General features: G+C 34.9%; 6 protein-coding genes and 1 non-coding gene across 8 annotated transcripts; 3 read left to right on the forward strand and 4 right to left on the reverse strand.

Moving 5' to 3' along the window:
- Positions 1–1,301: 1,301 nt before the first annotated feature.
- LOC111198775 (probable LRR receptor-like serine/threonine-protein kinase At5g45780) lies at positions 1,302–4,515 on the forward strand. Of its 2 annotated transcripts, XM_022688030.2 has the most exons (11): positions 1,302–1,778; positions 1,850–1,982; positions 2,062–2,133; positions 2,220–2,363; positions 2,433–2,504; positions 2,602–2,661; positions 2,733–2,809; positions 2,885–3,031; positions 3,116–3,454; positions 3,538–3,929; positions 4,005–4,515. In XM_022688030.2, the coding sequence occupies exons 1-11, from the start codon at positions 1,676–1,678 to the stop codon at positions 4,311–4,313; spliced, it is 1,848 nt and encodes a 615-aa protein (XP_022543751.2). In that variant the 5' UTR covers positions 1,302–1,675; the 3' UTR covers positions 4,314–4,515. The 2 variants fall into 2 exon arrangements, with proteins under 2 accessions (XP_022543751.2, XP_048637377.1); XM_048781420.1 differs by having other exon boundaries at positions 1,346–1,778; positions 3,538–4,515.
- A 1,103-nt stretch (positions 4,516–5,618) lies between these two features.
- On the reverse strand, positions 5,619–7,266 carry LOC111198777 (disease resistance protein RPV1-like). The gene is made up of 3 exons (XM_022688031.2): positions 6,521–7,266; positions 6,374–6,446; positions 5,619–6,184 (listed from the first exon to the last, which is right to left on the reverse strand). The coding sequence occupies exons 1-3, from the start codon at positions 6,970–6,972 to the stop codon at positions 5,768–5,770; spliced, it is 942 nt and encodes a 313-aa protein (XP_022543752.1). The 5' UTR covers positions 6,973–7,266; the 3' UTR covers positions 5,619–5,767.
- Positions 7,267–7,338: 72 nt separating this feature from the next.
- On the forward strand, positions 7,339–8,984 carry LOC111198778 (60S ribosomal protein L11-2). The gene is made up of 5 exons (XM_022688032.2): positions 7,339–7,528; positions 7,614–7,721; positions 7,810–7,852; positions 7,934–8,129; positions 8,614–8,984. Exons 1-5 carry the CDS (start codon positions 7,526–7,528, stop codon positions 8,810–8,812), a joined length of 549 nt encoding a protein of 182 aa, XP_022543753.1. The 5' UTR covers positions 7,339–7,525; the 3' UTR covers positions 8,813–8,984.
- A 2,145-nt stretch (positions 8,985–11,129) lies between these two features.
- On the reverse strand, positions 11,130–12,610 carry LOC125609860 (classical arabinogalactan protein 9-like). The gene is made up of 2 exons (XM_048781422.1): positions 12,041–12,610; positions 11,130–11,863 (listed from the first exon to the last, which is right to left on the reverse strand). Exon 2 carries the CDS (start codon positions 11,861–11,863, stop codon positions 11,480–11,482), a length of 384 nt encoding a protein of 127 aa, XP_048637379.1. The 5' UTR covers positions 12,041–12,610; the 3' UTR covers positions 11,130–11,479.
- Positions 12,611–17,298: 4,688 nt separating this feature from the next.
- BNAC07G18640D lies at positions 17,299–18,601 on the forward strand. Its single transcript, XM_013876832.3, has 2 exons — positions 17,299–17,952; positions 18,233–18,601. Exons 1-2 carry the CDS (start codon positions 17,808–17,810, stop codon positions 18,538–18,540), a joined length of 453 nt encoding a protein of 150 aa, XP_013732286.3. The 5' UTR covers positions 17,299–17,807; the 3' UTR covers positions 18,541–18,601.
- A 1,759-nt stretch (positions 18,602–20,360) lies between these two features.
- LOC111198780 (ras-related protein RABA1c-like) lies at positions 20,361–21,599 on the reverse strand. The gene is made up of 2 exons (XM_022688034.2): positions 21,192–21,599; positions 20,361–20,967 (listed from the first exon to the last, which is right to left on the reverse strand). Exons 1-2 carry the CDS (start codon positions 21,410–21,412, stop codon positions 20,538–20,540), a joined length of 651 nt encoding a protein of 216 aa, XP_022543755.1. The 5' UTR covers positions 21,413–21,599; the 3' UTR covers positions 20,361–20,537.
- Positions 21,600–21,783: 184 nt separating this feature from the next.
- On the reverse strand, positions 21,784–21,855 carry TRNAG-UCC. Its single transcript has one exon. It is a non-coding gene; the product is annotated as a tRNA-Gly (tRNA).
- Positions 21,856–23,301: the final 1,446 nt, after the last annotated feature.

Consider the following 23,301-nt stretch of genomic DNA (forward strand, 5'->3'; position numbering starts at 1 on the left):
TGTTGTATGCTTACATATTATTATTTTTTAAATTAAAAATGTAAAATGGTAATCTTACATATGTTTAATGTAGTATTTCCATTTTTTATGTTGTATGTTTACATATATTTATTATTTTCGAAATTATATATAATGTTTTTTGTTTTTTTTATAAAATGGTAATGTTACATTATGGAGATAAGCCGTCTTTTTTTCAAGTGAAAAATGGTAATCTTACATATGTTTAATGTAGTTTTTCTATTTTTTATGATGTATGTTTACATATTATTTATAATTTGCAAAATTAGTAATATTAAAGTGTAAAACTATATTTTATGCCACGTGTCATCTTTTGAGAGAAGTTTTTTTTGCTGATGTGGACGCTCTATGGAGCCTCAAAAGGTTCCTTTTATTAGTAAGGATTTTTATGTTGTATGTTTACATATTATTTTTTTTTAAATTAAAAATGTAAAATGGTAATCTTACATATGTTTAATGTAGTATTTCCATTTTTTATGTTGTATGTTTACATATATTTATTATTTTCGAAATTATATATAATGTTTTTTTTTTATAAAATGGTAATGTTACATTATGGAGATAAGCCGTATTTTTTTCAAGTGAAAAATGGTAATCTTACTTATGTTTAATATAGTTTTTCTATTTTTTATGATGTATGTTTACATATTATTTATAATTTGCGAAAATTAGTAATATTAAAGTGTAAAATTATATTTTATGCCACGTGTCATCTTTTGAGAGTAGTTTTTTTTTGCTGATGTGGACGCTCTATGGAGCCTCAAAAGGTTCCTTTTATTAGTAAGGATTATGGAGATAAGCCGTATTTTTTTCAAGTGAAAAATGGTAATCTTACATATGTTTAACGTAGTTTTTCTATTTTTATGCTGTATGTTTACATATTATTTATAATTTGCGAAAATTAGTAATATTAAAGTATAAAACTATATTTTATGCCACATGTCATCTTTCGGGAGATGTTTTTTTTGCTGATGTGGACGCTCTATGGAGCCTCAAAAGGTCCATTTTATTAGTAAGGATTTTCACATATTAAAAAAAAACATTAAACTATCGTAATAAATGTATCATTTTTTGTAATTTTTAATTTTTAATAACTTTTAATCAATAGTAATTCAATAAAATTTAATTATATACTATAAAAATAAATAAAATGGTTGTTTTGATTTATTAACTTTTCAATATATTTATAAGACCAATATTTCGTTATTTTATAATGATAAAGATTATGGTTTTGTAAAATGTTAAAACTATTTAATTAACTAATCCTTCGCGTAGGTTTGATCACAGAGGATCTACTCTCACTCACACTGTGTCAAAGACTCGAGATTCAGACAGAGAAGAAAAGAAAGTCATAAGACAAGGGAACAAACCTTTGACAATCTCGAGGATATCTCGCTTCCATAACTAATCTTCAATCTTATTTCATTTTGTCTTCTTCTTCGCTCGAATCAAACTCATAACTCAGAAACCAACCGGGCCACCAAATAATTTAATGAATTAAATGTATTTTAAAATGTTAGCTTCATTGATTTTAATGGCGCTATTGATTTGCCCTAGACAATGGGGCAAAGAACCCAGCAGACAAATAATTGCGGCAAAACGATAAAAACACTGAACAAAGTAAAAGAAAGAAAGAAAACTTGTTATCTCTCTTGAAATGGAGATTGTGATGATGAAGTTCATGTTTTTAGGCTTCTGGGCTTTTGGTTCTGTTTACGCCATGGACAGTCTCTTATCTCCAAAGGGTGTTAACTATGAAGGTAATGTTCATTTTCAGGACAAAATCAATAGTGAAAAAATGTTTTAACTTTTTTTTTGTTTCTTCTTGTAGTCGCTGCGTTAATGTCAGTGAAGAACAAGATGAAAGATCAAACAGAGGTTTTGTCTGGTTGGGACATAAACTCTGTTGATCCTTGTACTTGGAACATGGTTGGTTGCTCTGCTGAAGGCTTCGTTGTTTCTCTGTAAGTATTATCACACACCGCAACAAATGTCTCTTCTTCTTCTTCTTTTTTTTCTTATTATTGAATCTCTTTTATGCAGAGAGATGGCTAGTAAAGGATTATCAGGGACAATATCAACAAACATTGGAGAATTTACTCATCTTCATACACTGTGAGTAAACAAATTGTGTTCAATCTTTGAAAACCAAGAATGTGACTGTTGTGTACAGTGGCTTATAACTTGTTTAATGTTTGTAGGTTACTGCAGAATAACCAGTTAACCGGTCCAATACCTTCCGAGTTAGGCCAACTCTCTGAGCTTAAGACTCTTGATCTCTCTGGGAACCGGTTTAGTGGAAAAATCCCAGCTTCTTTAGGATTCCTAACTCACCTAAACTACTTGTGAGTTTGGTACAATGATTCTTGGTTTAGTTACACTTGTGGTTTGTTAATATCTTACAAGTCTTGTAGGCGGCTCAGCAGAAACCTTTTATCAGGGAGAATCCCTCAGCTTGTGGCTGGCCTCTCAGGTCTTTCTTTCTTGTATGTCTTTGCTCTACCTAACATTGCATTTTATCAGTATACTATTTTGTATAATGTATCTTTAAGACTAATGTTTCTTATGAAAAACTTTGAATAGGGATCTATCTTTCAATAATCTAAGTGGACCAACACCGCGTATATTAGCAAAAGACTATAGGTAAGATTTATCGAAAAACCGCACATTATAAACTGTGTGAAAAGATCCTTAATGAATTGTACTTGCTGTAGGATTGTAGGAAACGCATTCCTTTGTGGCTCAGCTTCCCTAGAGCTTTGCTCAGATGCTGCTACACCTTTAAGGAATGGTATGTTGTCTTCAAAATAAGCTCTTTCGGTGTGAAACATGAATAGTTTTTAACTTTGTGGTAATTGATCTGCAGCATCAGGGCTGTCTGAAAAGGACCATAGCAAACATCACAGCTTAGTGCTCTCTTTTGCATTTGGCATTATTGTCGCCTTCATCATCTCTCTAATGTTTTTCTTCTTCTGGGTGCTATGGCATCGATCACGCCTCTCTAGATCATATGGTAAACATCTCTTACTCTCTATCTTTGCGTCTCTGTCATTGTCAAGACTTTTCTAAAACCTGTTATCTTTTATGGATGTTATAGTGCAGCAAGACTATGAATTTGAAATAGGACATCTGAAAAGGTTCAGTTTCCGCGAGATACAGTCCGCGACAAGCAACTTCAGTCCAAAGAACATTCTAGGACAAGGAGGATTCGGGATGGTTTACAAAGGCTACCTTCCGAATGGAACCGTTGTAGCGGTTAAAAGGTTGAAAGATCCAAACTATACAGGAGAAGTTCAGTTCCAAACCGAAGTTGAGATGATTGGTTTAGCTGTTCATCGTAATCTTCTACGTCTCTTTGGTTTCTGTATGACATCAGAAGAGAGAATGCTCGTGTATCCCTATATGCCTAATGGAAGTGTCGCTGATCGTCTGAGAGGTTACAAATTATAACATTTCTCATTATGTTTTTCTTTTCTATATGAATAATGAGAAAACGTTACTCATGTGCCATTTATTCAGATAGTTATGGAGATAAGCCGTCTCTAGATTGGAACAGAAGGATATGCATTGCACTAGGTGCAGCTCGGGGACTTGTTTACTTGCATGAGCAATGCAATCCGAAGATTATTCACAGAGACGTCAAAGCTGCAAATATACTACTTGATGAAAGCTTTGAAGCCATAGTTGGTGACTTTGGTCTAGCGAAGCTTTTAGACCAGAGAGATTCACATGTCACTACAGCAGTTAGAGGAACCATTGGACACATTGCTCCTGAGTACCTTTCCACAGGACAGTCTTCGGAGAAGACCGATGTTTTCGGATTCGGGATACTGATTCTTGAACTGGTTACGGGTCATAAGATGATTGATCCGGTCAATGGTCAGATTCGAAAAGGAATGATATTGAGTTGGGTAAGTAATCTTTCTGTTACATTCTTTGAGTTGCATATGGCATTGCATCAAAGTCTTTTGGTTGTTTTGGATCAGGTAAGGACGTTGAAAGCAGAGAAGAGATTTGCAGAGATGGTGGACAGAGATTTGAAGGGAAAGTTTGATGAGTTGGTGTTGGAGGAAGTTGTGGAGTTGGCTTTGCTTTGTACACAGCCAAATCCGAGTTTAAGACCGAGGATGTCTGAAGTTTTGAAGGTTTTAGAAGGTTTAGTGGAACAATATGGTTATGAGCAGACACAAAGTGGGTATGAAGCTAGAGGTCCTAGTGTTTCTAGGAATTTTAGTAATGGTCATGAAGAGAATTCGTTTATAATTGAAGCTATTGAGCTCTCTGGACCACGATGAGACTTAAAAAGAATTGACTATAGCGAAAAAAGAAGGGTAATTCATTGGGTTTTCCTAGTTTTGTTGTCATTATCATTATCTGTAAATTATTTTTTTTTGTCTTTCTTTGCAACTTTTTTCTATTCTTTTGGTATTTTTCGTCTAAATGGTTACTGTACAGTACAATCTAGGAGAACTTTGTTATCTACCATGGTTTGCATGAGCTAATTTGTCAGATCTAAGAGAACCTCTAACTCATGTATCTGTTTTATAATAGTGTTAGGAGGCAAAACTATTTGAATTTTCTTTTATTTATTTAACTAAAACAGAAATTATTATTTTCACTCTTTGTATAGGACAAAATACATTCTTTTATTTTTTATTTTAAAATTGATATTTTACGGAAACACATCGGAATAAATCTATTTTCTATTAGAAATTTTTCCTTTTAAAGCAAGAAATGGTATAAACATTTTTACATTTAAAATGTTATTCTAGTACCAACAAAAAACAAAAAGTAAATTTGGGAAGTCAGACCGAAATAAAACAACCGATAAAAACAAATCAAGTTGAAACCATTTAGCAGTTTTAACTAATGAATCATCAATTTTGTTTTGAGCCCGAAGGATGTAGGAGATCTTGTAGGATTAAAATCTTCTTTTGAGTGATGCAAACTCTTTCGGTTCTGTTAAGAAGCTTGACCACATCTGAGCCTTCTGCCATATTAGATGATACTAGATAGATCGACTACTGACTTCGACTTCACACATTCTTTTAATAAATACCCCGGGTCGAGTCGGTATTTGAGGTGAGTGTACTGGAGTACGAGGTTATTAAAACTATTGCGAATGGGTGTTTTAAACTTGAATAATGTGTGTGTGAATTTTGCTTAAAATATCCTTATTGTAACGCTACGGAGTGTCACTATTTAGGCTCAAATTTCATTACTAAAGTTACAGTATTTTTCAATTAATCCGATAAAAATTGTTTAATTTTTACTTAAAATTTTCAACATCTTTTCAAAGATTTTCTGATCGGTGCGTTTCATATTTCTCTCGTTGTACGTAACTGTCCTTTAGAGTTTGCAGAAGACGTGGTGATCTCTTGGTTACTGTACTCGTCATCGACTTGTTCAGAAAACGGAACTAGAAGATAATCAAGTAAATTGCATATTTCATGATGCAGGAATTCATGTCCATCATTATTTATGCTTTTAGTCTTTCAAGTCTATTTTAGTGTTTGGGTCTTATTTTATCTATGCTTTGGATACTTCAATCTTCTACTCATATTATTGAACTCTAATATTAATTTGGAGGAATCATCAAATAGTCAACCCAAGTCTGAACTATGAATCATAAGCAAATCTTAACTGTTACACAAGAATAATACGAACATAATCTTTTCATACCAAACGCGTAGAGTGTTCCAGTTCAGCTACTTAGAGAGTTAAACTACGCATAAAACAGGAAAAATAACTAGCTGGCTCTTTTGATAAACAAAGTGCAAAGTAAACCAAGAGCAAACATGATTGGCCAAACCGAGAACTTAATGGGTGAATCATCATTATGTGTGATGAATGAATAGTTAACGGCTGTGAGAATGGTTTGGCACAAGGCGCAAATTAACCCAACAATATCTGGAAAGCTACCAAACCTGTTTGATCTTTGAGTTGGATAGTGAAACCAAGGAACGGGCAAACTCCACCTCCACACAACTCTCTCAACTCGGCCTTTATGAAAGAGATCTACGAGGCAAAGTAGACAAGATAAAAATGACATTGACATTGCAGCCAATGCATACAAAGGTTTTTGAGTAGAAGAGATCTGGTCGAAGACACATGAAGGTATTTCCAACATGAGGTTGATAATGACTAGAGACCATTCAATTATGACCTGTATAAGAACAAGACAAGATCTTAATACAGATCTCACATCTGTGAAAATAATTAAATGATCTAAAGTAATATCGAATAGCCATACATCAAGCTGATTCACTCAATCTCAAATATTTTGACATGGATTCAAATCATTTTGGCCAACGATTGTGAGCTACAAAACCTTTAAACTTCATATTAAAATAACCTTTGTTCTTGACGCTCTTAGAAGTTTGCTCTCGATGTCAAGAGCTATTTCATTCACCAACATCTCCTCATCCCTGGCAAAAAAAAGAAAGGATATCTATTAAAGCCTATAACGCATTTTAATGGAAAGTGTGAATTGGAGTTATACCTCAAGTGGGAAGTAGACCATCCGGGGAGATTAATGGCTTCTGTAAAACCATCTTTCCATTCTTTAATCTGATCGGCTTTATCCTGTCGCTTAGCAAAGGCCTCTCCAAAGCTTCCTGTCTGATTTTCAATGTCCACACGATCAACATGGTAAAGGACAGGTATAACAATCTGACCGAACCTCTTTTTGCATTTCAAGATAGCTACAACTTCATCTAAACAAAACTTCGAATCCCCAAAGTTTTCCGAGAACACAATCACTGAAACTCTTGATACTTCGATTGCTTTTAACGACTCTTCATATCTCTCTTCGTATGGTAGTTCGTCAAACAAGTAGGTTTTGATCCGTTTTCTACGTAGACAGCCGCATAGATGGCTAACGAAGTTGTCACGAGTGTCCTTGACCCTGAAACTTAAGAACACATCATGTTTCATTTTAGGATCTGAATTCATCACTGAAACTTTCTTCTTCTCCAACCACCACTTTTTTCTCTATCATTTATCTTTTTCACGGACCAACCACCGCTTTTTCGTTTTTTTAAATAAACTGTAGGGAGGTGACAGGCTATACATTTTTAAGTGCACGACCCGGAGAGAAGTCAACAAAATAAGATATAAATTAATTGAATACAATTTTTGGCCCGAAAATGTCTGGGGTAGACGTAAGAGACGGTTGTTGCCAAAAAAAAGAGACGTAAGAGACGGATTATAGTAATGGTCATGAAGATAATTCGTTTATAATTGAAGCTATCAAGCTCTCTGGACCACATTGAATCGAAACAAAATTATAAACCGGAATGGTGAAGGTTATTCTGGAATCAATTTCTTTTAGTAACTAAAAAGGCCACATAGGCCTATGGGCTTCGTAAACTTGGCCCATTATAGTTCCAAGAAAGAAACCCTAGTTCCGTCCCATATAACTCATTTCACTTCCCACTCGACGCAGCTTTCGTTTCCGCAACTCTCTTTGCTTCTTCTCTCCTAACTCGACTTTGATCTCCTTACAATGGTATTTTCACCCTCTTTATGGATTCCACGAATCAAGCTCTTACTTTGTGTTGTGTCTATATCTATCTATCTATCTATGATTGTAGGCGTCGGAGAAGAAGCTGTCGAACCCAATGAGGGACATTAAGGTCCAGAAACTTGTTCTCAACATCTCCGTTGGTGAGAGTGGTGATCGTCTCACTCGTGCCTCCAAGGTCCCCTTTTGTTTTTCTCTGATTTAAATCGTAGCCATGTTTTTTTAGGACAGTGTGTTTCTGAATCATTGTGTTTTGTCTTTATTAGGTTTTGGAACAGCTCAGTGGACAAACCCCTGTTTTCTCCAAGGGTATGTTAATGTCTTAGTCTATTAAGGTTTTCATTTTTTATTATTTTGTTAATAATATGTTTTATTGATTTTGTGTAACAGCGAGATACACTGTGAGGTCTTTTGGTATCAGGCGTAACGAAAAGATTGCGTGCTATGTGACTGTGAGAGGTGACAAGGCAATGCAGCTTCTTGAGAGTGGTTTGAAAGTTAAGGAGTATGAGCTTCTTAGGAGGAACTTTAGTGACACTGGTTGCTTTGGTTTCGGTATCCAAGAGCACATTGATCTTGGTATCAAGTAAGTCTTTTTTTTTTGTTAATTTGAACTACATTGATTATTTTGTTTGCATATAGGTCTGCATGTAATGAATGAGACTAGTCTCCAACGATTTTCCGTGCTATGTAGTCATGTGGAGTGTTAACGTTGTGGATTTGATTATAGGTGAAGAGTTCATGGTTTGCAATTTTGGATTCGGGTTTTATCAAATGTAAAGAATTAATTGGTTTTGTATAATGATATAGTTTGGATTTGATAATATATGACGACTTTCTAGATATTATAGAATTTTTTGGCTTGAAAATGATGAGACTTGCTGGTTTTTGTGGAATCGATGTTAAGTTTAGATTTTGATATAAGATGATAACTTATAGGTTACGAAGATATACTGTTTTGTGGAATTTTCAGATTAGTTTTTATAAATTTAAAGACTTTAATGTTTTATTTGTGGAATGGCAAATGCTTGTTTTTGTGATTCTTATCTCTATTCATTTCGTCTGTTTAGGTACGATCCATCTACTGGTATCTACGGAATGGACTTCTATGTTGTTCTCGAACGTCCAGGATACCGTGTGGCTCGTCGCCGTAGATGCAAGACTCGTGTTGGTATCCAACACAGAGTGACCAAGGATGATGCAATGAAATGGTTCCAAGTCAAGTATGAAGGAGTTATCCTCAACAAGTCTCAGAACATCACTGGCTAAACCAAACTTCAATCTTTATTGATTTTTGTTTATTTTAGCTTTGTTTCAAAGTTTCAGTTTTTACTATTTTCTGGATGTTAAAGAATTTCTTGTTATAGTAAAACCTTTTTTGACATCAGCATGGTATAATCTAAATTTCCAAGAACGTTGGAAGTGTTTTTTCTTCTTCGAATTTAATGTCTTCATTTACAATAAAATCGAAGCAGCTCCCTTGACTGAAATCTCGCATGTTTTTTGAGCTACGTAACTTGCTAATCTCAATTCTTAACAGCCAGAAAATTATGGTCAGCTTTTGGTTTAACTAAAAAAATTCATTTGTTACAAATCCCAGTTCAAATGAAATAAATTTATGGAATTCTAACTAAGTTTGACAAGTAAATATATTTGCCTAAAGAACAAATTTGTGGAAAATTTAGCAAAGTATAGCAAATTTGATTAAATTTGTGGTTCAATTTTTTTTTTTGTGTTTCAAAAAAAAAAAGAAGAAGCAAATTTGAGTAAATCTGTGTACAAACAAATATGTTTAAAATAAAATAAAATTGCGGTAATATATTTATATTATAATAATTACATATTTATTTATTATGCAAATTAGGGATTCAACTGAAACATATTAAAGTGTGTCAACTTTAAGTTTATCGGTCGCAAAAAACAAAAATATGAAAACAATTTTAGTAAATTTATGAAAAAAAAAAATAAATCCATGGTTAATAAGTCAACTATTTTATGTGACTTTTTTAGCAAAAAAAAAACTATTTTATGTGATTTTGATAGAAGAACTTTTTTTATGATAAACACTACAAGAAAACATATTTTTTACGAGGGCAATATACGTTGTAACTTCGTCGTAAACGGGGTGTTACGACGAATGAACCGCGAAACACGTTTCGTCGTAAAACGCCCGTCGTAACCGACGTTTCGTCGTAAATGACTTGTTAAGTTTACGACGAAATATATTCCTCGTAAAGCGCAGGGCAGAGATTCGTCGTAAACGACACGTAAAATTTCGTGGTAAACTCCACGTAATGGATTCGATGTAAAGCACACGTAAACATTTTCGTTGTAACACCCTCGTAAATATTTCGATGTAAACTCCACGTAACATTTCGATGTAAAGACCACGTAAAATCTTCGATGTAAAAGACTCGTAATTATTTTCGACGGTAATCAGTTGTAAATGTTTACGTCGAGCCTACATCGACGTTTCGTTTTATAATATATTTTGAATATTATTTTTAACCTCAAATATATATATATATAAATTTGAATTTATTTAAAATTCTGAATTTTAAATAATTTTAATTTTAAAACGAAATATGAAAATAAAAAACATTTATAAAAAAGCATTTAAAAGTCATAATATTTAAATTCGTAATACAAACCGAAAATATTAAAAAAACTACATATCATCGAAGTAGTCGGTGGGGTTGCTCGGCTGTTGACGGGTTGGATCGGACTCTTGGGGATCTCGTACTGGCAACCCAAGAGCGGCTCGTCTCTGACTCAACATTCTCTGCATAACCGGGTTTCCCACGGCCATCACGTCTAGCAAATCCTCAAGAGAGTCTAAACGAACCTGCTGGCTATCCATTCGAGCTTTCATCTGAGAAGTCTCTTCATCCCGTCTCGAAGTGTATGACGAAGTTGCCCTTGCAACTTGGTTAACGGAGCCTATACCGACTATTCGGCCCTTCTTTCTAGGAGCCAGCTATAAAATTAAAACATATATTAATATAGTTATTAAAAATAATGAAAAAAAAATTTTAGTTGTACTACCTCTTCGAAGATTCGGTCGGCTTCTTCGGTGGACAATGTGACGGGTAATCCATCGGGAGACTCCTGAGTTAGTTGCGTCTCCCGTTCTTCAATCCGAGTAGCCACTGCTTGAGCGAGTTTCTCTGATGCAGGATCCACAAAAACTCCGTCGGATGTGGCGTGAGTCATCTTGAATAGGTCAGACAGAGATGGTAAGACTCCCGTCTTCTCCAACTACAAAAAAAAAATATTAAAAGTTATATTAATTGAATATTTTAAAATAAATATTTAAAAACAAAACTTACAACGTCTAGACGGATGCCTGCATGTGGTTTTTGGCCGGTTCTGTGAAGCATGGGCAAATTACCATCTTTATCCTTCGTTCTTCGAGAAGCCGAGCACGAATTGGCCTTTTTGATCGAAGACGGGTGCTTCCAATAGGCGATGAGGCCATCCCACACATCCGTCGTGAGCTCAGTGGGCTTTCCCTCATACCCGTCGAGCTCCCACTTGTCCTTCCAATCGGAGACTGTGTTGCAGAGGCGGATCTTTGCTTTTGCAACGAATTCCGCCTTCACCATCTCGGTGATTCCCAAAGACCAATGCCACTTTTGCTGAAACACAAAAAATTTGAAAAAATTACAATTAATAATAATATTTAAAAAATATATACATATTTAAAAGTTAAAATTTAATTAAATTTAAAAATCTTACCGCAAACATTTTAAACCACGTGATCTTAACGTGATTTGGAGTCTTGCTCCAGTTCGGATATGCCCCGTCGTAGTAACCCTTAATCGTTTTCGAAACGCTCCGGCCAACACGGTTATTAGCCCCAAACCTGAAAGGAAAACAATTTAACCGTTAGAAAATAAAAATATTTTAAATTTTTATGTAATAAAAATTAATAACTTACCAATAAGTTCCTCGGGGTCTATCGGGGTCTAGAACATCCAAACCCTCTCGTCCGGGCTGGGCAAGCAAATCCTCTACCGTATATCTCGCGAATGGGGCATATGAAGGCACACGCAAATCCGGATGAACTGCACCTTCTGGGACAGGCTCAGGTGCAGCCGCTGGAGGAGGAGGTGGAGGCATATGCGGTGGAGGCATTTGCGGTGGAGGCATCTGCGGTGGAGGAGGACTCCAAGCAACTCTCTGAGAAGGCTGAGAGTCTGGAACTGCGGTGGAGGATGATGGACCAGAAGACGATGGACCGGAAGAAGATGTACCGGAACCATCGTCGCCAAACAAATCTCTATAACTAGGTGCTCTGGATTTTCTTCTAGGAGCCATCTAAAAAAAATTAAAATAAATTTTATCAGTTACGACATAATAAAAATATTATTCCGTTACCTAACTAATCACCTAAACTAATTACCTAACTAATCACCTAAACTAATTCCGTTACCTAACTAATCACCTAAACTAATTTAAAAAAAAAAAAAAAGAGAGAGAGAAGAGAGAGTTTACCTTAGAGAGAGCAAAGGAATTTGGGAGGAATGAGCGAGGCAGCCTCGCTCTCGGCGTCCCCTTATATAGATTAGGATTCGTCGTAAAATCGACGTAAATTTACGACGAAATTACCAGGCCCGCGTTTTTCCATTTACGACGAATTTACCAGGCCCGTGTTTTTTAATTTACGACGAAATTACCAGGCCCGTGTTTTTCGAGTTACGACGAAATTACCAGGCCCGCGTTTTTCCATTTACGACGAAATTACGACGCTTAACCCTAAACACCGAGAATGAAATCCCTAAACCCCAAAGTGACATATCATCTAACATCATATCTTATATCATACTACTTCTTACTCTTTCTTTTAGAAAATATTACAATAGAGAAATCCAACATTTGATACATATATTACATCACTCTAAATCGTTTTCGTTCTCATCACTATCATTACAATCATCATCGTCGCTTCTCTCGAACTCGTCTTCACGTGCTTCATCTGTCGCATCTTCGGGAATATCTTCATATTGAAAGTTTTGCGGGTCGATCAAAAGGATTTCATCAGTTGGTTGTTCTGGTACCTCAACTTCAGTGATAGCGTCTTCTTCTTGCAAGGGCGGTTCTTCTCCAACGACAATGCGTCCACGAGGTGTAACTTTGATAGCAGTTACCCAGTTTATCCCGGAAGTTCGAAGCCGAGGATAAGGAAGGAAGCTAACTTGCTCGGCTTGTGAAGCTAAAATGAAAGGCTCAAATTTGTTGTATCTTCTCCCAAAATTGACATCCACAACACCAAATTTGTTATACCGAATCCCTCGGTTCACAACAGGATCGAACCATTCACATTTGAAGAGGACGCATTTTAGCTTCAATAACCCCGGAAATTCCACTTCAATAATCTCCTGCAATATCCCGTAAAAGTCTGTTTCACCTTTCACACATATTCCGTAGTTACTCGTTGCCCGATGTCTCCCATACTCGTATGTGTGAAAGGTAAATCCTCGTGTGAAATACATAGGTGATGTGGTGACCTTTGCAACTGGACCTTGAACCAATTCATGAAACCATACGGGATAATAAGGATCGTCATAATCAACCTGCAAAAAACATATATATATTCTTAAACACTTACTTAATTAATATAATAGTATGAGATATATTACCTGTGATTTTAACCACTTGACAAAGTGCTTATCTTTACGTGTATCCACATCAGTTGCAGATATTCCTGGTATTGCTTCTTCAACTTGAGATACAAACATCCTGCAAATTGAACAAATAATCAAATCATACATAATTAACTTCAATTCATATAATTAACATTCACAAAAAAATTTACCTTTCAAAGTAACGGGTCATTGCATCCTCGCAGTTGAGCAGAATATAAGTGTGGGCACTATGTTTATCTTCTTCACATGACCACCATACTTCTTTCGTTTTACCACCAAACCGTCCAATTTCGCAGAAAATGTCAGGAACACCATCAATTGGATATGATGTCGGTACTCCACCATCATCATATCTTCTAGGAACTCTTTTTCTCGTACGAACAGTTGGAGCAAAGTAGTATGATGTGAAGTTAGATGTTTCGGCTGTCAAACTCCCTGCAACTATTGAACCTTCTACCTTTGCAAGATTTCTTGCTTTCCCCTTCAAATGTTTCATCTGTCGCTCATACGGATACATCCATCCGTTGTGAACAGGTCCACGAAGCAATGCTTCATACGGTAGGTGGACAACTAGATGCTCCATGACGTCAAAAAATGAAGGAGGAAATATCTTCTCCAGGTTGCACAATATGATCGGAATGTTCTGATGAAGTTGTTCGATGACTTCTTCTTTGAACGTACGTGTGCTAAGATCTCTGAAAAATGCTCCGATGGCTGTATATTTTAAAAGGAATCAAATTAATAACATTTCGTAACATAGGTATATATATAAATTTATAATTACCTGCAAGTGCTTCGTGGACATTTGCTGGAAGGAGCTCGGCAAAAGCAAATGGAAGCAGTCGTTGCATAAACACATGACAATCATGACTTTTCATTCCGGAGAACTTTTGACCTCGTTCAATACATCTTGACATATTTGAAACATAACCATCAGGAAACTTAACTTCCGATGCAACCCAGTCAAACAAGGTTGTTTTCGCTGCTGATGACAACCGGAAGATGGGAACAGGAACGTTTCCATTGCTCTTGATATGTAACTCACTTCTTGAGCAAATATCAGGTAAGTCCATCCTTGACTTTTTGTTATCTTTTGTCTTCCCAGGGACGTTAAGTAATGTATTCATGATGTTCTCAAAAAAGTTCTTCTCGATATGCATGACATCCAGATTGTGGCGTAAGAGAAGATCCTTCCAATACGGTAGCTCCCAAAATATACTCTTCTTATGCCAATTGTGAGATACACCATACCCATCAGGCATATTTCCAGGAACATGCCAATTTCCTCCAACCTTAACTGTTTCCTGAGCTCCGTAATAATCAATGTCCGCTTCGATCTGCTGGCCGGTGAGATATGGAGGAGGACTGTCTCTGACAATTTTTTTGTGTCGAAACAATGTCTTGTTTCTTCTGTACGGATGGGCAAGTGGAAGAAACCGACGATGACAATCAAACCAACAACTCTTCCTACCATTCTTCAGTTGAAAAGCATCCGTGGATCCAAGACAATACGGACAAGATAATCTTCCATGTGTTGTCCAGCCAGACAACATCCCATAAGCAGGGAAATCACTTATCGTCCACATCAGAACTGCTCGCATCGTAAAATTGGTTTTCAAGGAACAATCGTACGTCCTCACCCCTTCTGACCACAATTGCTTTAGCTCTTCTATCAACGGTTGAAGAAAAACATCAAGAGACCGTTTTGGATGCTTCGGCCCTGGGATTAATATGGTCAAAAATAGAAATTCTTGTTCCATGCACATATCCGGCGGTAAATTATACGGCGTAAGAATGACTGGCCACAAAGAATATTGTCTACCAGACATTCCAAATGGACTAAATCCATCGGTGCATAACCCAAGATAGACATTCCGAATATTTGTAGCAAAATCTCCGTGTACCTTGTTGAAATGTTTCCACGCTCTTGCGTCTGATGGATGTGCAACCTCACCATCTCTCTGGACATGTTCGGCATGCCACCTCATCGACGCAGCAGTCCTCTCAGATTGATATAATCTTTTCAATCTGTCTGTAATTGGTAGGTACCACATCCTTTGGTACGGTACCCTATTCCTCCCACGGCCTTGCGGTTTGAATCGTGGTTTTTTGCAGAATCGACACTCTTCTAACTTGTCATCTTCCTTCCAGTAGATCATGCAGTTGTCGATGCAAACATCAATCATCTCCGAGGGTAACCCAAGACTATAAACCAATTTCTGAATCTCATAATAAGATTCAGCAGACACGTTGTCTTCTGGCAAATACTCTTTAAACAACTCCGCCCATGCATCCATGCAATTCTCAGGTAAATTATGATCCGTTTTAATATTCATCATCCTAGCTGCTAGAGACAATTTAGAGAGACCTTCTCTACAACCAGTGTAGATTGGTTGATTTGCAGCATCTAGCATTTCATAAAATCTTTTTGCATCCAAATTAGGTTCTTCTACATTTCCAGTTCCATCTGCTATTGTTGTAGTTGTTTCTAAAAATGCATCACTAATCATATCTTGAACCCTATCATGATCTACCATCTGCTCCTCTTGATGATAATTATATTCATTATGCACATGATTCGGTTCTTCATTATGATGAGCATCCTCAAAATTAGCATTACTACTACTAGCTTCATTTCCCCCATAACCCTCTCCATGTTGATACCAAATGTAATACTGTGGTGTAAATCCTCTGTTTACTAAATGATTCCATACAGTTTCACTACGTGCAAATTTCGAATTTTTGCATTTTGAACAGGGGCAGAACATCTTACCGCTTTCCTGCGTGATCGGTGTACAGCCCGCCTGGTGCATGAATGTCTCTAGCCCGTTCAGAAATGCATTCGTCACTCTCCCGTCGGAATCTTTGTGCAAATACATCCAACTTCGTAACTCGTAAATACTACCGCCACCGACCATTTTTTCTACTATTTTTTTTTAAATTTTTTTTTTTCCGTTTGTGTCTTGTGAGGAAGAGAGTTGTGTGTTGTGAGGAAGAGAGTTGTGGGAAATGACATATATATAGAGAAATTTTCGAGTTGGGTAGTTGAAATATAACAACGATTTTACAAGGGAAAGTTTACATGGATTTTACATAGTTTTTTTACAACGACTTTACAACGAAACTCGATAAGTTTTTCACCTAAATATAACGGTAACATGATTCGTTGTAATATCGATGTAAAATTTCATTTTCGACGTACTTACGTCGTAATATTACATGGCGTTTACGACGAAATTTGGTTTCGTCGTAATTGCGTTGTTAACCCACCAATTACTATTTCTAAAACAACGATAAGGAACCTGTGTCGTTCGTCTGTCTGCCAATTCAGTGGAACGACAAGGAGAAAGTGGACGGAAGTGCAGCTGGTTTGTACTTGAGAGGAACCTTTGACGATGGTCGGAGGTTTCACTCAAGTATAAACCAACTTCACTTCCCTCCATTTTCTCCTTATCGCTCTACTGAATTGGCAGACAGACGAATGACTCATGTTCGTTATCGTTATCTTCGAAATAGTAATTGGTGGTTCGAGAAGAAGAGAGTTGTGTGTTGTGAGGAAGAGAGTTGTGTGTTGTGAGGAAGAGAGTTGTGGGAAATGACATATATATAGAGAAATATGGTAAGTTTTACATGGATTTTACATGGAAAATTTACAACGCGTTTACAACGAACTTAGGTAAGTTAAAGCACTTTCAATACACGTTTTCACCTTTATGTAACGGTAACATGATTCGTTGTAATGTCGATGTAACGTTTACAACTATTTTGCATTCCACGTACTTTCGTCGTAAACTTACATTAACTTTACGACGAATACATTTCGTCGTAAATTACCATCGAGTTTACGACGAAGTCATGTCGCGTCGTAATTGCGTTGTAAAGCTTATGTAAATTTACGAGGAAATAATTTCCTCGTAAAATACCGTTGTTACTGCTACGTTTTCTTGTAGTGAAATCATAACTTTTCATTTCTTTCTGTTCAACTGAAAATACAATAATGATAATGTTCTAAGTGAACTTTTTGCAAACAAATAAATCATGGATTAGATAGACATCAAACCAGCACTTAAAATAATAAGATTTATTATAGTAATAAAATTATAAATTTCTAATTTTTTTATTAATACTAGAAAATATGAGATTTGGAAGGATGTGAATTATATGATACGTTTTAAAATCATTTATAATAGATTTTTATATATAGACATCATATCTTCACATATTGTAATTTTATGATTAATTTTATATTTAAAATTATATTATCTATAATGTATTTAGTTATTTAGATTGATTTTAATTATATTAATATTAAGATTTTTCTTACTATTGCTAATATTAAAAAATATTAATTAATGCATGTTAATATATTAAATAATCTGATATGTTTTAAAACAATATTATGAGAAATCTTCTAATTAATATGAAAGTTAACATAAGTTTTTCAAATAAACAACACTAAAAATTAGTATATGAGGAATGCAATGGGTATCTGACTAATATTAACAATTTCTCAAATTAATGGACATTAAATTAACTTCTATTGGATAACTAATTGGTATTTCACTGTTGTGGATTCTCTTACTTTTAAAGCTGGTTTCTTGCAGTATATAAACCCTATGCCTCCTTATATACATCTAAGCAGCCACGGGCTTACTTCATACTTAATATCATTTCTGAAATTCTCTGATAAAAACTCTAAAGACCCAACAATGGCTTGCAAACTCCTTTGCCTCCTCATCCTCGTGACCTTCGTTTCTCAAGGTATTTATAATTCTTCATGCATTTATATCTTCTTCTTTTCGGGTGCACTTCATGCTATATACCATATCAAACTTATTATAGCAAAATAGTGTTCATTAGTAAGTTTTGACCCATGTAATGATATTATAACGTCATTCTAACAAAACTCTAGTTTAGATGTGTTCATATATCAAATCAAATTAGGACTTCAAGAAAAGAAACAAATTAATATTTTTCTTATACGATTTTTGCTTTAAACAGAAGAAAATGATAAAATATATTGCCTTTGAAAATTTGGAAGGATATGGGTGCGACCGTAGCAATCTAACTCTGAAACAATCAAAGACCGGCAACTTGTATAAGGACGTAACAGAGTGGGAAGTGAGAGTGACGAACCCATGTCCATGCGATTTCAAGAACGTAAAGTTGACGTGCACCGGTTTCAAATCGGTCTTACCCATCGATAAATCGGTGTTGTCGAAATCTGGTAAAGACTGTCTCCTAATCAACGGACAGTCTGTCGGGTATAAATCAGACTACGTCTTCAGATATGTGTGGGCCACTAGCTTCAACTTCAAGATCCTCGATGCCACAATCGCTTGCCCTTGAATTTGTTTTTAGCGCATGAAAATGATGATTTTGATATCTAATATATCCAATATTATCCACATCTTTAACTTGAGATAATTCTTTGACCAAAAAAAAACTTGAGATAATAAAGAATTAAAATAAAGCAATGAAGATAAATCCTTAAGATGAACTAAGAAGAAGACAAAATTTAAGTTTTTTTAATAGTTACACTGAAGCAAAGTTAAAAACAGAACCAAATCCTCAAAATCTATCTTTATGTCTCTCCCTTTTTTAGATAATAGAGTTATGGAAATTTGATATCAGAAACAAAATCATTTTCAAGCAAGAACACTGATAGATTTATATAAACAGAAATACATCAAAAGGACATTGAATCAACCACAATAATTTTTCATATTCGATTGACTGAATAAATAAACCATTAACACAAATAGATCTTATGGTAACATTATTTTTTTTTGTCAGCGGCAACATTAAAATTATATTTTGATATTTTATTAAAATTGTTTTATAATATAATGTTATATAGGCTTTATATCATCATAATTTATAATTTTATAATTGCTCAAAAAAATGAATTATATTTAAGAAATTTAGTCAAAAATTTCTGACATTTGTATTATACATATATCAAAATTCTAACTATATTAGATAAACTCAATCCATATAAATACTCAAGTTTTGACTGATTTTGCTGTTACCATCCACAAATACTAGATCTATGAATAATAGCGGTTTTTGGCATTCTACAACAATCACAAAAAACATTATAAATTCTTTTATATTGTTCCAAATCTTGCAAAATCAAAAGCTTGTTCCAGCTAAGCTAACGTTTTCGGTGATAAATAAAAATAAAAATTTTAAACTATATAAATATAAAAATAAAAATATTTTAAATGAGATAAAACAAATAATAATATATGTATATGTATATATATATTAGATTTTAATTTTATTATAAAACTTTAAAACAAAAGTATTTGCTATAATTTTTAGACATTAATATATGTATACATATATATACCCAATATTCTTTTAAAAAAATTTGATACTATGATTTTATAAGTATAATTTTTATATTTATTATTATAATATAATTTAAATATTTTGATAATTATATAAAGTGTTAACATTGTTAATTTATTATTAAATTGTTGTTTTATTTGGTAGTCAACCAATCATAAGTACATCGCTTTATAACCGCAAACTCTTGCAGCCGTATGCATTTACACTAGAGACCCTCAGTATCACACCTTAGCAGCTGCAGTCTCAGTTCATACTTAATACAATTTCCTAAATCCTTTGATAAAATCTTCAAAGACCCAACAATAGCTTGCAATTGAAGGCAATTTCAGAACTTAAGAGTGCAATTATGAACATAATATATAAGACTGAAATCTAATATATAAGACTGAAATCTTAACTGATGGTTTAGCCGTTAGGTGAAAGGGATGTCAAATAGAAGAAGTTCCTTGGGCGTAGAATAAAGCTGCGGTAGAGGGTGTAAAGTCAAAGCTCTAGCCGACAGACTCGCTATTTTAGACCTAATAAGAGTTGACTAAACAGAGTATAACGATCCATACAGTATCATATACCGTTCACGATGGGCCGTTATTGCCTTCGGACCAGGATCACGTCGTCCTTTAGACCCCTAATTCACTGACCGGCTAACAAGGTCATGGTCTAACTAATGCTACCAGACCAGAACAAAGTCAAAGCATTTTAAAATAAACATTTCATATATATATGTGTATATTTATGTTGATTGATATGCACAAATTCATGTGTATATTTATGTTGATACATATATGAATTGAGTTTTGTCATCAACGAAATCATTTTTCAAGCAAGAGCATTGATAAATTTATATAATAAACAGAAATACATGACAAGGACATTTTAATAAACCTAAAGCAATCTTTCAATATTCGAATGACTTTGAATAAATAAACAGTTAACAAAAACCGAGATCCTCCGGTCGTTAACATTAAAACAATAACCACTCACTCTCTTATTTAGTTCGAACAACATCCAGCTTTCTTGACAGCAGAAACATCTTTACCAATTTCGATCTTGTCTCCTCTCGACGGGGCGTTAGCTGACTCGCTGGCTGCTTCCATGGCCTTTTTACTCACAATACTGTGGATCTGAGTGAGTACTTGCGCGAAAGCGTCCTCGACATTCGTAGACTCAAGAGCAGAGGTTTCCATGAAGCAAAGAGACTCTTTCTCGGCGAATGACTTGGCGTCCTCTGTCTGAACAGCCACGAGGTGGCGGAGATCAGATTTGTTGCCCACGAGCATGACTACGATGTTGGGATCAGTGTGGTTTCTGAGTTCTTTGAGCCACGTCTCCACGTTTTCGAATGTGGAGTGTCGGGTTACGTCGTAGACAAGAAGCGCTCCAACAGCTCCTCGGTAATACGCGCTAGTGATGGCTCGGTACCTATTAAAAATGAATCCATTAGAAACATTAGAATCTATTTAATTACACAGACCAATCTAGCTCTCTTACATAACTAATCGTTGGATCTAAGACAGAACCCACATGTTTGTTTGTTTTTTTTTCTAGCTGTATAAATACAAATCCAGATCTGTAAAGCCAATGAATGAATCTACTATAATCAATTAACAAAGATCTAATGAGGACAATGGAGAAAGAGAAGAGACCTTTCTTGACCAGCAGTATCCCAAATCTGGGCTTTGATGACTTTATCATCAACATTCAAACTCCGAGTCGCGAACTCGACTCCGATGGTGGATTTGGACTCGAGACTAAACTCGTTCTTGGTGAACCGTGAAAGCAGATTAGACTTGCCAACACCGGAATCACCGATGAGGACAACCTTGAAAAGGTAATCGTATTCATCGTCTGCTTTGTAACCAGCCATTTGGATTCGATTAAGGCAAAAGCCACAAGAGGGAGATAGATCAGAATGCTTTTTTTTTTCAAAAGTTTTAAAACCCTTCACGAGATTTACGGCTTCGTTGTATCTCTGAGATCTTTTCGATTGAGAAAGAGAGAGAAAAAGAGAGAGAGAGACGCGGAGTTGAAACCGAAACGAGAAAGAGATAAAGGACTTGTGTTGTTGTGTCTTTTTAGAAAAGTTTGTTGAATTAAATTTACTAAAACACCCCTGCTCACGCGTTCGGATCTTTAGCTAGTTTGCTTCGTTGGAACGATGACTATTTTCGTCATTCACCAGATCTTATCTTTTATGTTTTTTTTCACAAAAATTCAGATGTTAAAAAAATGAGTAAATGCGTCTGCCGGGAGTCGAACCCGGGTCTATTGCTTGGAAGGCAATTATCCTAACCGTTGGACTACAGACGCTTTTTGTGCTTCTTGTTTTTTAATCTTATGTCAAACTAATAAGTATAATCTTAATTGATACCTTTTCTCATTTCCTTGTAATTTTATCTTTTAACTTTCTTGCATTTGTTAAAAGACACCTAAGATTGTGGTGGGATGAAAGAGGTTTGCAAAAAACCACCTAAGATTGTACTTGGAAATTCATACCTGGACCAGTTTATTTTAGATCCAACCTGAGATTAGATTTGAACCCAACAAATTTATCCTTTGTTATTTAATAAAAGCAACTTAACCAATCACACAAGATACTAAAGAGAATATATATGTGTGTTCCACAAAAAAAAGAAAGAGAATATATATATATCACAAAAATTCAAATAGTTTTAAATTTTACACAGAAGCTTGTAAAGTTAATTATAAAGAAAAAACTAAACAATTACTGTATGTTGAAAAAGAGGGAGTATTTTTTTTTAGAGACAATTGGGTGAATATACCCTTTACACACCAAAATTAAGTAAATACCCATCTGTGTAAAAAACCCTTGCTTCTTGTGGCTTCTTTGCTATGCTCTTCCAGAAATACCCTACATGAAGACATGTCATATGGTCACAACTGAACACTTTGTCATCTCTCTTTGTCTCTCTTCGTATTTTATTCTGTATAATGCTTATTTTTCTTTTTCACATCTATGTCTCCAGGAAAACTCAAATAAAAAAGAAAAAAAATCTCTTGTTTTGTCTTCACAATCTCCTAACAATTTTGAGCTTCAAAATACAACACACCAAAACAACAGATGAAGACCGGATTGCAATGGGGGTGGAGAGACGACAGCAGCAGCGGCGAAACGAGTCCGATTGTATTGGGCATCAAAATTCGGCAAAAATATATCGAATTGAAAGAAATGTTTTGCTTTCAGAAAAAGATTCACATAGATTCGATGAAAGACGTAAAAAAATTGGAACCAAAGTCGTGTTTGAAAATAGAACAATGTACAAGCTAGATTGTAAGGTCCGAGTAAAACAAACATATATCTTCCAATGTTAAACTGTAAGTAATACTTTAGAGTGTATTCATAGTACATAACATATACATTACTGGTTAATATTATTGTTTGATTGTAAACCATTATGTTAGAATCCATATTTTAGAGATATATGGTTTGACGCATTGTGTATCAACTGATACATTATTTGATATATAGTTCGATGCATTGTGTATTAGCCGATAATTATTTTGTTAACAAGTTATATTTATGTGTAAATGTTAAAGGAATTAATAACATACATGATAGTGAATATTCATTATTTTGGTATCAAAACAATGTATCAACTAACGAAAACATGTATTATGTAACAATCCATGTATCATGTAACAAAATCATGTATCAGCTAACATATCATATATCGAGACTAACAACAACTAATTTGTAACAACTAAACCAATTTTATCAATTAGCAGAAATCTGAT

The sequence above is a fragment of the Brassica napus genome, chromosome A6 (assembly GCF_020379485.1).
Source record: "Brassica napus cultivar Da-Ae chromosome A6, Da-Ae, whole genome shotgun sequence".
Lineage (NCBI taxonomy): Eukaryota > Viridiplantae > Streptophyta > Magnoliopsida > Brassicales > Brassicaceae > Brassica > Brassica napus.

Bases quoted from the DNA above. Each gene is read 5' to 3' on its own strand.
- LOC111198780 (XM_022688034.2), bottom strand. From the start codon at position 21,412: ATGGCTGGTTACAAAGCAGACGATGAATACGATTACCTTTTCAAGGTT. The intron at 20,968-21,191 runs GTCTCTTCTCTT...CATTTTTAATAG, and splicing joins GATACTGCTGGTCAAGAAAG to GTACCGAGCCATCACTAGCG.
- BNAC07G18640D (XM_013876832.3), top strand. From the start codon at position 17,808: ATGCCTCCTTATATACATCTAAGCAGCCACGGGCTTACTTCATACTTA. The intron at 17,953-18,232 runs GTATTTATAATT...AAAATTTGGAAG, and splicing joins CGTGACCTTCGTTTCTCAAG to GATATGGGTGCGACCGTAGC.
- LOC111198777 (XM_022688031.2), bottom strand. From the start codon at position 6,972: ATGAATTCAGATCCTAAAATGAAACATGATGTGTTCTTAAGTTTCAGG. The intron at 6,447-6,520 runs GTATAACTCCAA...TTTTTTTGCCAG, and splicing joins TGGTCTACTTCCCACTTGAG to GGATGAGGAGATGTTGGTGA. The intron at 6,185-6,373 runs GTTATTTTAATA...GTTCTTATACAG, and splicing joins TAAGAGCGTCAAGAACAAAG to GTCATAATTGAATGGTCTCT.
- LOC111198775 (XM_048781420.1), top strand. From the start codon at position 1,676: ATGGAGATTGTGATGATGAAGTTCATGTTTTTAGGCTTCTGGGCTTTT. The intron at 1,779-1,849 runs GTAATGTTCATT...TTCTTCTTGTAG, and splicing joins AAAGGGTGTTAACTATGAAG to TCGCTGCGTTAATGTCAGTG. The intron at 3,032-3,115 runs GTAAACATCTCT...TGGATGTTATAG, and splicing joins ACGCCTCTCTAGATCATATG to TGCAGCAAGACTATGAATTT.
- LOC111198778 (XM_022688032.2), top strand. The intron at 7,722-7,809 runs GTCCCCTTTTGT...TGTCTTTATTAG, and splicing joins GTCTCACTCGTGCCTCCAAG to GTTTTGGAACAGCTCAGTGG. The intron at 8,130-8,613 runs GTAAGTCTTTTT...TCGTCTGTTTAG, and splicing joins CACATTGATCTTGGTATCAA to GTACGATCCATCTACTGGTA.
- LOC125609860 (XM_048781422.1), bottom strand. From the start codon at position 11,863: ATGGCTCCTAGAAGAAAATCCAGAGCACCTAGTTATAGAGATTTGTTT.